Source organism: Alosa pseudoharengus, unplaced genomic scaffold, assembly GCF_046254945.1.
Source record: "Alosa pseudoharengus isolate Yale_2024_CS ecotype anadromous, Long Island Sound unplaced genomic scaffold, YU_APseudo_1.1 YU_APseudo_1.1_scf_2, whole genome shotgun sequence".
NCBI lineage: Eukaryota > Metazoa > Chordata > Actinopteri > Clupeiformes > Clupeidae > Alosa > Alosa pseudoharengus.
The window spans coordinates 43,877,762-43,895,505 of record NW_027468663.1 but is presented as its reverse complement, the minus strand read 5'-3'; the positions used below and the strand labels follow the sequence as shown (position 1 = coordinate 43,895,505).

The 17,744-nt window shown below is 40.4% G+C and overlaps 1 protein-coding gene across 2 annotated transcripts; it reads left to right on the top strand.

The window, feature by feature from the left end:
- The first annotated feature begins 7,079 nt into the window (after positions 1 to 7,079).
- Positions 7,080 to 17,307, top strand: zyg11l (zyg-11 family member, cell cycle regulator, like). 2 transcript variants are annotated; one of them, XM_076295117.1, is made up of 16 exons: positions 7,080 to 7,455; positions 7,837 to 7,873; positions 8,295 to 8,460; positions 8,631 to 9,400; positions 9,480 to 9,620; positions 10,042 to 10,218; positions 12,006 to 12,070; positions 12,161 to 12,260; positions 12,474 to 12,524; positions 12,681 to 12,842; positions 12,931 to 12,978; positions 13,166 to 13,369; positions 13,495 to 13,547; positions 13,727 to 13,824; positions 15,871 to 16,021; positions 16,156 to 17,307. In XM_076295117.1, exons 3-16 carry the CDS (start codon positions 8,352 to 8,354, stop codon positions 16,163 to 16,165), a joined length of 2,139 nt encoding a protein of 712 aa, XP_076151232.1. In that variant the 5' UTR covers positions 7,080 to 7,455; positions 7,837 to 7,873; positions 8,295 to 8,351; the 3' UTR covers positions 16,166 to 17,307. The 2 variants fall into 2 exon arrangements, with proteins under 2 accessions (XP_076151232.1, XP_076151231.1); XM_076295116.1 differs by lacking the exon at positions 7,837 to 7,873.
- Positions 17,308 to 17,744: the final 437 nt, after the last annotated feature.

Here is a 17,744-nt window from a genome sequence, read left to right as displayed (position 1 = left end):
ATCACATATCAATAGGGTCCATAGGGGAGGAGTTCCAGTGATCCAATGTCACCGATTTTTTACATTTGTGTTTATTTGAGTTTTAATACCACCATACATCATCTAATCATGACAATCCTCATAAATATCAATTCCTCATGGAAAGACGAAGAGAAAATGGGGTGGATTGTGTCTGTAGGATGTATTGTTCAGATTCTATGTAGATTTAAAGTTTTCATTTTTCACAGCCGAAAATCAAGCACGGACACAAAAGATGATACAAAAAAAATCACCTATGGGACAATAATTTGCATGGGGAACATCAAAATTCCTTAAGGATTGCAAAAAACTAGGTTAAAAAAATATACCTTTCGGGTGCAGGTGAACCCCCCCTTCCTACCCTAGTCCACACACCACAGGCTTCATTTGGATGAGACACTAGCCTATTCCAAGGATGTGAGTAGGCCTAAACATGAACTTTAAATTATTTATTTATGCATTGAACCAAGACAACACAATTGAAGTTGCCCTTTAGCCTATCTTTGTTTTTCGTCAAGTCCTATGGTATTTTTGAATTAACTGGAAGTCAGCTCCTTAAGTTCTATCCGTCCCATCTTTTATGAAAAACAAAGATAGGCTAAAGGGCAACATCAATTGTGTTGTCTTGGTTCAATGCATAAATACATAATTAAAAAGTTCATGTTTTAGTATCTTTCTTAACTTGTAGCTCACTTTAAAACCAACAACCTAATCAATTATGTAAATGTAAAGGCAGTCAAAGCCAGTAGGCTATTAATGTAGAATGACAAACAGGGCTGTGCACTACAAAAAAAAATGATTTACCAACTTAGCACTGGTGACACCAAAATGTTTTCTAGAGTGTAGCCTACAGAGGTGTTTGTAACGATATGCCGATGCTAGAGATTTTTATGGATTTTGCTACAAAACTATTAACCTCTGTGCTAAAAAGCCATTTACCTTGGAAATCTATGTGCTGCGGACGAGAGTGAAATAGCTCTGGAATGCCACCACACACTTCTGCTTGAGCTTTCAAAAAATGAAGACATAATGCTGGTAGACAAAGCATGACCAAACACTGTGTGTGTGTGTGTGTGTGTGTGTGTGTGTGTGTGTGTGTGTGTGTGTGTGTGTGTGTGCATGCATTATGGCATTATGTTCAGTTTTAGGCAGCTCTGGAGGGATCAAGATTGAGATGCTAAGCTGAGATTTAGCAGGCTCCGGTGCTTCTGCAGGACTACCCAGCTAGAGGCCACCCTGAGTCGTGCTCACCTGACCTGTCGACCCACAGGATTACATGACAAAGGAGGGGTTCAATGTTCCATCTCCACAACGCCTTGTAACACAATTTAAAAATGAGATTTAACTTTTTCTCCTAAACTATAAACCCCCATAGGAGAAATAAGGAGCAATGAGAACAAAAAGAGAAGTAGACAATAAGGGTATTTTGAAAATCTAAAGTAGAACTTTAATTGGGCTAAGACAAGAAGAGGGCTATATTTTGCAAATGTTTATTTCAGGGGTTATCTCAGTAAGAGCTGATTTCTTGTGAGACAAAGAAAATAAATTTTTAAGACAAATATTTACAGATGGAGACCAAAAGAAGGTTGACAAGATCTCAAGACAAGGCCTCGTTTGCCTCATGCATTAAACAGAAATGTAATTCCGAAGAAGGCTCTGGAGTTCATGCAGATAAGGTTGACTGAAGCATTTTGTAGGTCTACACCTGGGTAGTGCTAAATTATAATCACTTTTATAATCTGTGGGCGTTGAAATTATGACAACAAAATGATAAGTTAAGTTCAAGTCTAGTTATACTTAGGTTGTGACCTGCACTCAGATGTTGCATCATTGCCACTGCAAAGGCATGTCAAAACTGCTATGTAAGGAATCCTTTTCTCCCCAAATCTGAATTGTGACATTACCGGATTACTGTATTTTAACTAGAATGTATTTCTGAGGAACTGCAAAGTGTGCTTGCTCAGGTGCGGCTCACCAATGGTAGAAGACATTGAAATAATTTGTCAACATAGGCCACACAGGTCAAAAGTTACATGCGTAAACGCACGTCTGAAATGGATTTATGCCAGTTGCAGCACCCCCTATAGGAGCACCACATTTTATGTGGGTCCTCACGATCAGCGGTGTAGTGGCAAAATAAGAGGTGGGTAAACTATGAACTCTGTGATCATGATAAGGTGGACTGCCCCATGCCCCAACCTTATTGGATTTCTTAAAAAGGCATTCAAAGTATGTTTGATGATGGTGGAGGTTATTGTCCAATGTTTATAACCATACCAGCAGTGTTGCCACAGTTACCTTGAAAAAGTAATCTGATTACTGATTACTCCTTTAAAAAGTAACTTTACTGATTACTTGATTTTAAAAGTAACTAAGTTAGATCACAAGTTACTTTATTCATTCAGCAGCTGCCGACGACACCCCCGCCACCTCTTAATGACAACCGGTTTTGCCAATATTCACTTTAATGGAAGTGCATTTTACAGTAACAATAATGTCAACAATGTATAGCAGACATCCCAACCTGAAAAAAGTGATTTCAGAGAGGTATCTCTTTAGCCTACTTAGATACTGAAATATAAATGAATATGCTTGTTCAATAATGTCTAGTTACTGTATAATGTCTAGTTAGTACACCAAATAAGTAAGGCCTATAGATAGAAATTGTGGTAATAAAATATGTAGATTTTGGTCGTTTGGGCTTTTCATGTAACCTTGGCAACTAGCCATCTAGTATAGGCCTGAATAATATTAATGAAAATGACACTTGTTAAACTCACCTCAACAAGTCTTTTGCAATCATTTACCCCGTCATTGGCAATGCTAAAGTCACTGTTATAAACAGTGCAGTGTATATCATTATTTTTACTCTTATAAAACAAGGGTACACTTTTGTGTAGTCTGATGTGAAATGGGTCTTAAATGTTACTTTTTTGGGGGCACTGACTCTGCCATGACGCTCCTGTTCCTAGATACACTGAACTGATTAATTTAGTTCGGGAGAAAAGAGATAAAATACACTAAAAAACTGATTGGTTGATTTAGCGAAACAGACCAGGATGCTGGCACACATGCACCACCCATCTCTCTCCCTCTCCATTGTGTGCACGCTACACTCAGATGCACACACATTCTAGATTCCAGGAGATTTTATCTAATTTGCGGGCGTCAGGGAGCCGCTATCAATATGTGGGAGACTCCCAGAACTTCTGGGAGACTTGGAGTGTCTTGCTAGACAGAACTTTGTTGCCAGCACAGAGTGTAGCCTACGACGTACCTTAATGTTGTCATGTTTAGCTGACACAAAATTAAAATAATGACTGTATAGCTAGAAAACGCGCATCTCTCTCCTCCCTCCATTGATGTTTACGTTTGTGTTGCTGTATTACAATATATTACACGTGAGTTGTCCTCATACTGAAAACGTGAGCATACAGTACATGATGTTAATCGCCGAGACAAGAAAGCAAAAAATATATCTTTTTACTAAGGAAAATGACAAAAATAGTATCTAAGTGACTTGGTAACTTTAATCTGATTACTGGTTTAATCTGATTACTGGTAGTGCATTAGATTACTTGTTACCGAAAAAAGCGGTCACAATAGAGTAATGCCTTACTAAGTAATGAGTTACTGGCATCACTGCATACCAGTGATATTATATGGTTCCTAGAGTGTTGATGAGTGTACATATTTTGAATGTGGATAATACAGTGTGATTTTTGAATGTTAAATGTTGCAATTGGTGAATAAACTTTGAGAGGTGGATAAACATAAGAGGTGGATAAACTCTATTTCTGACATTTCAGAGGTGGATGAACTATATTTACTTGGGTTTAGCCTCCACTACAGCCCTGGTCATGATGGAGTCCCGAGTTCCTGTACCAAGTTTTGTTTTGATACATGAAAGTGTTGCCAAGATATGCCTTACTCCCTGTTTGGCGGCAACATTTGTGATCTGTGAAAATGTAGTTTTGCTTTTGCTAAAATCCAATTTGCAGAAAATAACATCATAGGGTAAGTTGAACTCTGCTTGATCCAAGGATTCCAGCAGTACCTCATTTTTGAAAATCGGGCATATGGGTCAAAAGTTATGTGCATTCACATAACATTCAAAGCGCCAAAGCGCCATGGCTAAATGCAGCGCCCCCTAGAGATCAAAGGGCACCACATTTCTGGAGTCCATATACCAAGTTTGGTTTTGATATGTGAAAGGGTTGCTGAAATATGACTCACTTCCTGCTTCCTGGCGGCTACACAGTCGATTTCATTTAGCTGGAATGGGCAAATGCTTTTGAAAATCAAAAAATCATTTTGTGAGGGTCTGAGGATCATGTACGCCAAGTTTCGTGACAAAATTTGTGACCTGTTAAAGTTTAGTTTTCAATAAAATCCAATATGGCAGAAATGTCAAGGGCCAGTGACGTCATCTTCGTGAGCATAATACAACTTCTGGCAGGACATTGCAGAGTTGGAATGGTGTCAATAAAAACTAGGAGCACTTATCTTTAAAAAACTAATATTGCAAAATTGGAAAAATAAGGAAGCTCCTTCAATAGAGAACTGGCAGGCCTTAATGAAGTATTACCTGTGTATTGAAAGATCAATGTCAGAGGACACAAATAAAAATAAACAATTTGATAGCCAATGGAGCCAAATTTATAATGCCCTCTAAAATGTATATTCAGAACCCCTTTATTTATGTTTTTGTTGTTGTTGTTGTTGTTGTTGTCTCCGTCGTTGTTGTCGTTGTTGTTGTTGTGGGTGAGTGAATGTGGAACATGTGTGGGTGGGGGAGGATGGATGGTTGGTTGGTAGGGGTGGGTCGTTATGATCAATAATAAATACTAAAAAAGTATTGAAGGAAGCATATTGTGTAAAAGTAGAGATGAAATACTGATTTGATGAAATTCTAAAACTGTTCCCTTTTTTCATTGAGGTTGTTTTTACCTTATTTTATGTACTTCCTGTACCTAATTATGATGACTCACAGAAATGAATAATAAAAAAATTTCTAAAAAAAAATATTTATAATTATACAAATTTCCACAACAAAACTCAGACGTACCAGTTGACATATTTCCAGACAACCTCCTTGGCCCACTTTTGTGAGCATAAAACAGATTACTGATCTTCCTGAACGACTACAAAACAGGACACAACACAACTGACCTGCTATCTTTTCTGGGGTTGTTCTTATTAAACAATTGCAGCATGAGCTTTATATACCTGCTCTAACTCTGTCACCCTGGCTATATGGACTGGAATTCTCATGCTTTTCTCAAAACTAAAGGTGGAGAGACACAATCATTTCAGGAATGATGAAAACGCTATATGTGTATTTTTATATGATCGCGTAGGCCAGTTCCTCTTCAATTAAATCATACAAAACCAAGCAACTGTAAACTGATGGAAGCCTTTCTTAACTAGTTTTAATGAGAAGTTCAAATCTTAATAGGTTTGGTGTAATATGCATAGAAGTCCTTGAAGACCATCAGTTTATTTTTGATCCCCGTTTTCTTGGATTCTCAACTTGTCTTGAGATAACAAAACAGTTTCCTGATATATAACAGCATAATTCCACATCTCAGAAAAGGAATGCATAACTTAAGACATCCAGTGAGCTGATGGAGCAGTCAGCTTGATGTTGTAGTGTCACACATCGCTGAGGCCTTGGGGGATTAGGGTTAGGGTGATGTGTGATGTAGCCTACGAATATCTGAAATTAAATAAAACAAACCCTGTTGTTTTCATCTTAGAAGCAAAGGCATGCTATGTGGCATCTTGTTGACTGAGTCAATGTGAAATGAAACACATTGTGATAATCCAAAATGTTTTTGTTGTGGGATTTCCTCCAGCAAGAGAAGCTATTTCAGCAGCCACAAAGATTTATTAAACGTGATGATTAAACGTGAGATATCAAATTATTTATGGCATTATCTTGGGAAAACATTGAGATGTGTAATCTCTAGATATTGATATAAATGAGTTGAGATCTTAAGAAAATAAAATATAATGACTCAGTCGAAACTCAGTCAAATCAAATTAAAAAATTAACATTTGATGGCAGCTTAGGGCTTATGGTGTACACATCATGGATATAGGGTACCAATATTTTGTGTCAAACTATAAGTTATGTAAATTATTAATATATAATATGTATTAATATGTATTAATATGTATAACATGTAAATGATTCAGGAAAAAAATAAAAGATAAAGCATTTGTATGTAGCCATACTGCTCAAAGTTTTCTAATGTGACCTACAATTTGCTTCAATCCGGGAAAAGTTGTGACTATGCGGTTCAAGACTCAGTGTTCACAGACAGCTTACACGTTCTCTAGACATGTGGCCTTGAAAGATGTTTATGTGCACAGTGCTGCTACACTTACTGAAAACGTATTACCAGAAGCAAGGTCATTCTTTCTCTCTCTCTCTCTCTCTCTGATATGAGTTTGGTTATGTGAATTCAGCAAATTGTGAATTCAGCAAATTTCAACACAGCCAGTCTGCTGACACCAAGTCCGAGAAATTGATGATAAAAATGGTCCACTAACCCTCAGCATAAAGCATCATGTTCTTGAAAGAGTAACCTCATGTTCCCAAAGATATGGATGAATGGTACATTATGACTGAGTCCAAGCAAAAATAAATAATAGTAATCAAATGTCCTTTACTCAAAGAGGTTTGAGGTTTCATCATTGATTATGTTAATAGTAACACAAGTGCATGATATTAGGTTTGTCTTATTGAAACAAAGCGTACATCTAACGCTGCATCATACAACATAGCCCTGCACTGCCACTCTATGGACGCCTTGAATTATAACATGCTGCCATGTCTGGGACAGTAAGTCGTAATTACGGTATATCAGGTATTATCTTGTTTTGTTGTGAACTTTAGGCCTATCACCTTGACAAAACTGAGGGTATGCTATTTTAGACCTACTAATAAGAGGTATACGGTATTCCAGTCCGTTGTTATTTTACCCTTTAAATAGCCCAATCAATGCGACCTCTTGCTCTTAAGAATCTATGTTCCTTTTATGTTTATTGAAATTGCTAAATGGTAAACGTACACTTGCCCGTGAAATGTTATTTACTTATTTATGTGGAAGCGCACAAATATAGCACACACATGACGTTTGACACCCGAGTGACCAATTGAGAGCCTGTCGTCAAGTGCTTCAAACATGATAGACACGGCCGAAGCTAGAGTATCGAATTATGGTGTTCTATTTTGAAAATGAACAATTTTACGCGTATAGATTGTGTTGCATACGAATGGTTTACTTAGACCTATTTGAATGGGCGAATACGGGGTTTAGAATAATGTGAAGTTAGTAGCGTTACAAGCTTACTGCACTTCACGAGAAGTTTTTCCTCTACGAGCCTCCTCTGCAGGTTGTCAAGATCTGCTACCTTTATTCCACTATGGTGAGTTGGCTTCGTGTTACTGCCTTTAGTCGTCTGAATTTTCACTCATGATAATGATTTTAAAGAATTAAAGGTTACTGGCTATGAAAACCTGTCGTGCGTGTTCTTGGCGGCTACTATGGGATTAGTTAGAAGATTTAAAAGGATTTAGGCTAGGTTGCTTCTGAGTGTCCTGTTGTTGGTAAAAGACCTGCTGCGCATGCAAGGCAATGCAGACATTCACTGCTTGTCAAAACCATTTGGAAATGTTATCCCAGTTCATATGTTTGGTCATTTGAAAACAGTCATGTGTAAATGTTTATAATTTGCATTTCAATTCAATTACATGTTGCGTGTATCTGTAGCCTATAAATAATAACTGTCAGTTATTACCTTTTGCAGGCCTTTATCGCCATCCCGTAGACTCCTAAATTGTTGGGTAAACATTGTCAACAATATTTTGGTGTTGCAGTTTATCATGTCAATAATTATTTCAATTGTTGTTGTTAATGGGTTATGAAATGAATCATTCAACTAAGCCATTGGAAATTCACCTAAAAGCAGTGTTTAGGCTTCTACAAAATCAGGCTATTAGAATCCATTTTGTTGAAATTGCATAATTCCTTTTAATTCCTTAAAAAATCAGCACATGGTGCCTCAACTTCAAGTGGTCTGTCAAAACTTATGTTCTCCTTCTCTCCCTGTCCCATGCACAACTTGGGGAAAGGGTGAATGATTGATGCCACAGTCCTCTCAAATTCTTGTGATGAAAAGTATCATTTTAATTGTATACTGTATATCTTCTATAAACTCAACCACATTCGTCAGAAGATGAATTTGTCATGCTTGTTTGCATAAAGGAAGAGGATAACCCTGCGGCCCTGGTTGACATCTGTCTAGCCTGGGTCTGTCACAGCATGGAGCAGCTCTGTGTGAAACGTGAGGATGGATCGCTTTGTTTCCACCACTGCCCCGTCTTTCCCCAGCTGCTTGCAGACCAGCTGCTCAGCAAGATGGCGGAGGAAGGTGAGTGTGGGAGCACAGAGAGAAGGACAAAGATGAATGAGTGACCTGGACACTTTTTTTTATATCTACTGTGCCACTATTGTTTTAAAGGTAGTGTGTTAGTCAGTGGCGTGGCACAGAACTGGCTCATATGTATTGTAATGTGTATCTCTTCTACGATTTGACACCAGGTGTGTTAAATGATAGCACCATCGGAGTTTTCCGCAGCCATGAGCACCTGCGCCTCCGCCGTGTGTGCCTGCGAGCGTCGCACCTCTCCGCCGAGGCGTTCTGCCTCGCCACGCAGCCTCACAGACTGCAGGAGTTGGATGCTTCCAGAGTTCACGGCGGCTTGACTGTATCAGATGTGCTGCTCAGCCTCACAGCCAACACTGAGTCTTCGGACAACCTGCAACGGCTCAACCTGAGCAGACTGGAAATGGGAGAGGGGTTCCTCGAGAACGAGCGTCTCAGCTTCAGCTCGATGCCGGGCCTGAGGACAGTGCTTCTGGCCGGCACAGAGCTGGACGACTCGGGGCTGCAGGACCTCTGTACCCTTCTTCGACTGGAGGCTCTGGACATCTCTAGCACTTGCGTCACTGACCTCACGCCACTGCTGGACTGTCAGGCCACCCTGATGTCCCTGTCGGCCCACGGCCTCAGACACCTGGAGATGCCCGCTGCGCGCCTCCTGCTCGTCCTGGGCCGGCTCAAACGGCTGCGGCACCTGGACCTGTCCGACGACAGACTGACCAGCGACGGGGACGGCGTGGTGGAGCAGCTGTTGGAGAAGCCCGGCATCCTACCGGCGCTCCTGTCGCTCGACATGTCAGGCCGGAGGGGCATCACAGACAATGCAGTCCAGGCGTTTTTGGAAGCAAGGCCAAACATGACCTTCATTGGACTGCTAGCCACTGGAGCAGGCTTTAGTGACTTTTTCACTGTTAAGAGCAACCTGAAGGCACGTACCGAGACGTATACAAAAACACCTGAATACCATGAGACTCACAGGCTGATAGTAATTGTCTTTTGTTTTCCAGGTTGCTGGAGAGGCCAACATCCACCAGATCAGTGAGGCCCTGAAGAGGTACTGTGAGAGGGAGTGCTTCATACGAGAGGCTCTGGTTCACCTCTACAGCCTGACCAATGACACGGACGAACCTCAGTCAGATGTCTTGAAGGCACAGTGCAGTTCTTTAATGCTATTGCTGTCCACAGATTTTTTATGTAGCTGTGTATGTAGAGAGACTTTAGAGAACTCTCTGTGTTGTGAGTTCTCCAGTTAAATTAGTAATAATGTAACAGCTGTGATGTTCTTTTTTATTTTATATTGTCCTGAAAAAAGAGATAAAAAACAAATAGGGTGTTATATAATGTGCCTCTAATGTTATCTAATTAGTGCTGGACCAAAAGCAAGTAACCAGTATCCAAGAAACAGAATTCTAGCATAGCTGAATTGAATTGAATTCAATTCTATTAATTTGAAAGAAAATTCATTTCAAGAAATCATTAATTTAGTCATAAGTGAAAATTGTAATGATAGTACAAATGTTGCCCTGAGTTGCATACTTTAAATACTGAGTATTGTTCTATTATTCACAGCTTGTAATTATGGGAATGAAAAGCCATGAGCAGTCATTGCATGTCCAGCTGGTGGCCACAGCCTGCATATTCAATCTCACAACTCAAGATAAGGTCCTGGGCATGCCACTTTGCCTTCTGAGAACCACAGTCCATCAGCTTCTGATCGCCATGAGGCATTTTCCAAACCATGAACAGGTTCCTTTGCACACTACAAAACTTGCACACTCACACAAACATGTATTTGTCCTTGTAATTATGCATAAGCAGTACAACATTTACCAGACTTATGCATGTATAACTACAATATAATTATAATCATTTTTGACAATTCCTTGGTATATTTGTTAGCCTGACGTAGTCATACTCAATTCTAGTCAGAATATGAGTCTGATACTGCTCCATTGGGACATAATTATGGGGCGTGTTTCAACCGATACAGGGGGGGAATGCCTCTGCACTCAATTGGATAGACCTAACCAATCAGAGCAACGAAATAGCTTACCGTGAGGTGTAGGAAGAAAACACACGAACCATCCTTCTTCTCCACAAATGCCTTAACATTGTTCTGGTCTTTTGTAAAAGTTAGTGCCGTAAGTCCCTTCACCATACTTGCAGTACACTGCCCCCCCCCCCCCTCTCCCCTACATACACAGCACATTATTTCATCAGGAAGCTTCTCCAACACACATATTGCACACTGCCCTCTCCCCACATACACAGCACACTATCCCATCTCCCTTGTCATCCCCCCAACACACACACCAAGACCCCTGGCAGTTGGGTTAGCCCCTTGAGCCGTGGATTTGCCCAAGGTTTCTTCCTTGGTAAGGGAGTTTTTCCTTGCCCCTGTTGCTCTTGGGTGCTCCTTGTTGGTGCCCCCCCAATCCCAATTCTCCCCCACCTTTCTTATGCAGCCCTTGCCACTTAATCTACTAAACCCCTCTTCTACTGCACTTTTTAACCCCCCCCCATAAATGCACAACTAGGCTGACACCAGATATAATTTCACTGCATTTCTTACTTCCAGTAACTATATGCATGTGACAATAAACTTCCTTGTATCCTTGTATCCTTGTAATTCCTAGCCTACAACACTCATTAGCGAAATCTAAGAGTAGTAGGGTAGGCTATTAGTAAAAAACTGATAGCCTATATCCCCTCCGTTTTTAAAAATAATTCTGTTGAACACTGATATGCTACAAACATGTTAAACAGCTGGGAAAGGCTGTCGCAAATCCCTCAAACAGGTGGTCAATCAGAGATTTCAAACGAACGAGGGAACAACATGTCTCAATGCAACAGTGCTGTTTTCCCTTGATGAAAGTGAAACCACGAGTTTTCACACATCTCAACTTTGGCCGAAGTTTTCAGAAATAATCGTTTTCAGTGATAAAACCTCATTAAATAATATGCATTTTCCATTTGAGGTCTTAAAAGCCATGTATCCTTCTAGCCACAGCGTTTTTGTTTCAAACATAAGCCTAATCTAAGCGTGCTCAGATGACGTGATAGACCAGGCGCTGTTGCTCACCTGTCCATCATCATAAAGCCCGATTTGATTGGTCCGCCTGATCTAGGGCGAGCATACTTGCTCCACAATGGAGCAATGCCAGACTGAACTTCCCGACATCAAATGTTGTGGGCGGGACTAAGTTCGGAATGGCACCCAGGCTACATATTTGTACCCCATGTGGATGATAAGGAAAATAAAGTTTTTAGCTGACAATACATGGCTGTGCCAATATCTTGTCAAAGTAAATGTATATGTAACATGTAAATGTTCAAAGTGCATGACATTTAATATGTTGTATCACTCCCAAATTTTATGGATGTATGCATGTAAGGTACTGTATACTCTCACCTTTCTTTTTTAGTTTATGTTTCTCTTTAAAGTAGGAGTCAGTAATATTGGAGATCTGGTTACACATAATATCTGTATGGATAGAACATAGTAATGAAAGAATATTTCCTCTTCCTCTCAGTTACAAAAGAACTGCTTGCTTTCACTCTGCAATGACCGAATTCTACAAGATGTCCCATTTGACAGGTCAGTCAGTCCGTATCTCTATGTAAACTTTAGGATAACCGTCGGCTTTACATTTTCGACACTGTAACGATTTGGCATGTGTCTGTTCAGATTTGATGCAGCTAAGCTGGTTATGAGCTGGCTGAGCAGCCGTGAAGACCACACCCTTCAGAGGATGGCTGTAGCAATTGTCTCCATACTGGTGTCTAAGGTACAGAGAGGATGAACTATGGATTTATCCTGGAAAAGTGTCAGTAACATAATTTACAAGATCCTTTTTGTGTTAAATTAATTTGGTGAAATCAGGGTGCTGTTTAAACATCAATCTAGGAACTGTGTGAAAGATAAACAAGTGGAGCCATTGTTTGTGTGGGCTGAGTGTTGTGCAGTCCTTCATGTGGACCTGGTGTGTGGCTTTCCACAGCTTACCACTGAGGAGACTACACGACTCGGTGCTGAGGCCTTTATCATGGAGGTATGTACTCCGCCAGTGGTATCATTTAATGGCTACGTCCCACATATTTTTCAATAGACTCAAATTTACTTCACTCCTTTTTATATTACCTGTTTATACATATAATGTAATACCACGTTATAATGTATTATATAATATGTTTCTTTGTGACTTCAGCAACTCCTCAGCATTGTCCAGCAGAAGGCTTCAGCTGGGGTGGTGGACTCCACCCTGAAGTTCGCTCTGAGTGCTCTGTGGAACCTCACAGATGAGAGCCCAGCTGCCTGCCGCCACTTCCTCCAATGCCAGGGCCTGGAGCTGTATACAGAAGTGCTTGAGGTAATTTAGAAGGTTTCACAGAAAAGTATCATGACTTATCTGTTGTGTTTATTGTTATGCCCAATTTAAACTATCCTGTAATCTGCAGTCCTACTACACAGAGTCCTGTATCCAGCAGAAAGTCATGGGTTTGTTGGTGAGTGGCACTGTTGTTGGAATGAACACTGAGCTCTAAATGTCTTGTTTTTGTGTTTTCTTGGTAAATCCTCAGTTTTGACTGTAAATCGTAAAACGTACTTTCATATTTTTTATTTAATATACATTGTAACTCATCACTCACTCATTCACCCACCCTCACATACACAATTTGCTTTGCTCCGTAGAATAACATTGCAGAGGTGGTGGAGCTGAGGGCTGACCTGATGGATGAAGACCTCCTGGAGCACGTGCTCACTCTGCTGGGGGGCGCTGACGTGGAGGTTGGGGTCAGTTACTTTGCAGGTGGGATATTGGCCAACTTGACCTCCACAGGAGTATCAGCCTGGACCCTGGACTTGGAGCTTCGTGACACCATCCTGTCCAAGCTGGTATTCATATGTGTTTGTAGTAGGCTACTAATATGTGTATGTTAATGTGTTGGTTTTTAACAAGTTTGCAATGTATAGTTGGGAAAATGTGTCATAGCCAGTAAGTGACATCTATCTCTTTATAGCATTCTGCCATCCTGACATGGACCCCACCCCAACATGAAATGGTATCCTATAGGTATGTGAAAAATATGTTGGACAATTGTATCACATCTGACTCATTACAATGACCAATCCATCTTTCATATCCTCTTACATCCATGACTTCTACAATTTGCTGGATGGTCTCCATTAGCATACTGATATAAATAATGTATTGTAACAGTTAATGACACTAATGATCGGTTTCCTATGCAGATCATTCCAGCCATTCTACCCTCTGCTCAACAGCTCCCAGCCCACTGGAGTACAGCTCTGGGCAGCCTGGGCAGTGCACCTGGTCTGTAGACAAAATGGTGAGTGTGCAGGAGAGGGATGCCAGCCAGCATAGGCAGGGTGTGTGCTTTGGGCAGATTCAAACCTCCAATTCAAGTTTAATTCTCGCCCAAGAGACCATTTAGTTAAGACATTTAAGTCCACTGTGACAGTCCCAGTTGCTACCATCTTAATGTTAATCATATCCTCTGTAATATATGTCATTATGAAAACACTTACTAGTGAGACATTAATATTGTTAGTAGGATTAATGGGTGTTTTGGATCCTGTCAGCAAGATAAGAGTTCATAAGAGGTTTAATTAAGGTAAATCTTATTTGTTTCTTTGTTGGTAGAACTTGAAGGAAATCTGAGACATGAAGGTTATCATTAGTTGAGCGCACATATGCATAACCCCTCCCTCCATGCCACACATATGCATAACCCCTCCCTCCATGCCACAGTCGAACTGTGGCCACACTTATACCTTTTCTTAAAATAGTTATATATATATAGATATATAGACTTTATTCTTGCACTGTTGCACTGTTGGACTCATTTGCACTATTACTATGACACTCACTCACACAGAGCACCTTACCTTACCTTACCTTACTATGCACAGAGAATCACAGGCTCAGGGCCCTATCATGACATTCTAAAGTGCATCGTCACTCGTCAAAAGTCTATTCAAATTTAGTAGGATGTCCAGTTCACATTGGGAGGGGTTTCGTTATCAAACGTGGAGCGCATGGCGTAACAAGGGGTTCTTAGGTTTTTTAATCAGTCATATGGGTGTGTTTGGGGCGTAACATCATTTAAACCAATGAGAATGACATCAGTCATTCCTTTTAACGCCACAAAGCGCAATATGTCAAATAAATGCATCGGTATTTTGGCATTCAACGGCGCATTTGAAGGAGGCTGTTTGTGAGACCGTATGAAATAGTCATTCTTAAACCATGCTTAACTAAAACCTACAATAGCCTTCACGCATTTGCACTCGTCTATTATTTGAACTCATTGGCAAAGTGAAACTAACTTCACCAAGGTGTCAGTCACTTTATATGCAGTTACTTTCACTATTGACTGACAATAGGTTACCATCGAAAACATAGGCTGGAAAAAGCCACACTTACCCTAATATTGCTCAAATGACTGAATAAAACAACATTTATCATGCAGAGGAGTTGCTTATATCTTGTGACAGTGCGTCTTCAGCTGTGCTCCATACGTGTCTCTCGCCTCTCCCCTAATCACTTTTAACCGTCATTACCAATTTGCAAATGATGGTGAATAACTACTCATCATGAGATGTACAGTATTTCGTAATATCTTTATTCTAATTATGTTTCCCATTGTAATCGTGCAATTTGTAATGCTTTGCATGGATGTGCGCTGGTGTGCGTTCATGAATAAAAGGATGGTGCATGCACCTGCCAATATGACTGTTGACATGCGCTCTTAAAATAGCATATGAACAACTCGCCATTGACTTCTGACCAGGTTTAGGTCGATAGCGATTTTTAGACAACGCGCCAGGCCCGTCCCTAGGTTGTTAATTGCCACACCCCTGGGCGCAATGTTGAAAAAAATAAACGTGCAAAATACCGAATTAAACTTTGCGCGGGTGGAAAACGAGTTTTACGCCATGTGCTGGTGTGCAAAATACAGCCCTCAGTCCCTGCCTCAGTCATTGCAAGCGCCTTTTGATTGATTAATCACCACTATGTGGATACTGTTTTTAGAATTGATTTAGATTAAGTGTTAGTTAGTATAATTTGTATTTTAGTATATTTAGTATATCCTTATTTTCTACTGTCCTTATTGCTTAGTTGTGTTTTTATATTATATACTTTTAATTACTTTTTCTGCTGTTAGTTAATGTGTGTTGTCTGTATGCTACTGAGACCTTGAATTTCCCCTGGGGATCAATAAAGTATCTATCTATCTATCTATCTATCTATCTATCTATCTATCTATCTATCTATCTTTGATATTGGTAGTTAGGGTTAGACCTTGTGATTTCCCAGACAAAGAATGAATTTGTTTGACATTGTCTCGTACATTATCTTTGTCCTCTGTCAGCCTCCCAGTATGCCAGTATGCTCCAGGAGGAGGGGGGCCTGGACATTTTAAAGAGCCTCATTTTGCACCCCGACACTCATGACGATGTCCGCAAGCTAGCAGAGAGCATTGTGGGTATCTCAGAACAAGCTGAGCAAGCCCGCCGAGAAAGGTATGTTAGTGTTTCGAGACTGAACAAGACCATGTGTAGAAGCATACATACAGTATATATTGTGGTACAACATCACTTTTAAGAGTCACCACATCAATATTTGTTTCTCATGCATCTCTCTTCTCTTGCTCTAGAGAGGGCTGATCTTTAGCATGCTGTCTACGGAGTGTCGGAACAGTGTTTAAATACATCAGAGTGGAGAGCTTCCTCTGCCTGTCCTGGACACTGTCAGCCTTGTGACCAGCTCCCACGTGAGATAGCTCACATTTCATGTCGGACAGTTGCTGATAGCTCTTGAACCAACGAAACAGATGGTATTGTAAAAATGGACGTCAACTTTAAGTGGTTGTCCCCAAAATGCGGTGCAGCATACAGTATACAGACAGATGCCCTGATGTCAGTAGACATCAAGGTGTGGCTGTAGACTCTACATTGAAAAGTGAACTTTTTTTATACGTTCTGCCATTTTGGCAAAAGGTTGTCGATATTTGAGCCCTAAAGCCAATCAAATTATAGCCCTTTCTCCAGTGGGACCCTAAGGAGACCCTTTGGAAAAATAGAAATTAAGAATAGATTGAGAGTAATTTGAGATCTCCACTTGAACTGAAATTGGACTTGGGCTGACAAGAAGAGGGCTATTAGAAAAAACAGGTGAGATCTCAAAAAGAGTTGATTTATTTCTCTATCTACCACCCCGCACATTGTGGCGCCAAGCAACGCAAGTCTTGTTCATTTCACGGGGGCTGCCATGGCCTACTGGTTAGGGGTTTGGGCTTGCAACCGAAGGGTTGCCGGTTCGATCCTTGACCCAGTAAGAAAAACGTAGGTGGGGGTATACGCAATAAACCTGGCGTATACCCTAAACGTATACCTGGCCTATAAACCTAATTTACATTTCTCACACCCAACACCTGTAACCACTTGTCAATAGTGAAAGTAAATAACTGAGTGTAAGACTTTGTTTTGTCATTGCCTATGAATTCAAATACTAGGCGAGTGCAGATGTATGTAGGCTATACTCTGCTTGTCACACACACGTTTTAGTAAAGTAAGATTTAGTGGAATCCTGGTATTGCATACATGGTCTCACATGCAAGCAGATTCCTTTGGCACTGAATACATTTTAAAAAAACGCGGTCTCTGTGGACAGCCCAGGCTCCAAAAACGGCAGCAAAAACAAGCTGGTCCAGCCTGGACCATAAAAGCATAACAAACTGTTCCAGCAAATCAATGACAAGATGCGTGTTTAGGAGAGTTTCCATTACACTGGAGGGAGGGGGAGGGAGTAGCGGGCTAGCTCTCTGTTTTGTTTGACAGAAGTGACGTTATCCAACATTGCTTAGAGCACCTTTAACTACCATCAACATAATGTTAAAGGTTTAAAATGTTCTCCACCCAGTTTTAAATCCAATTTTCCCCTTTCTACACACAATTATATATTATTGTGAAATGTGAATGTGTGCTGAAATAGTTGTCCATTTGATAGATAATAGCTGTGAAATAGCATAAGAAAATATAGCAGGCACTGTCTTATCAATTTAGTCACTATCAGACAAGTCCCATGTTAAAGGAACACCAGGTAACGTTTTCGTGTTAATTACTCATCTTTGTAAGTCGGTATATGGTTAAATGACTCATTACAGGGCGAATGAAGACTCTCTCGCCCGCCCCTACTGCCTGTAGGAAGAATATCCCGCTTGCAAGTTCAGTGTATCGTACCTGC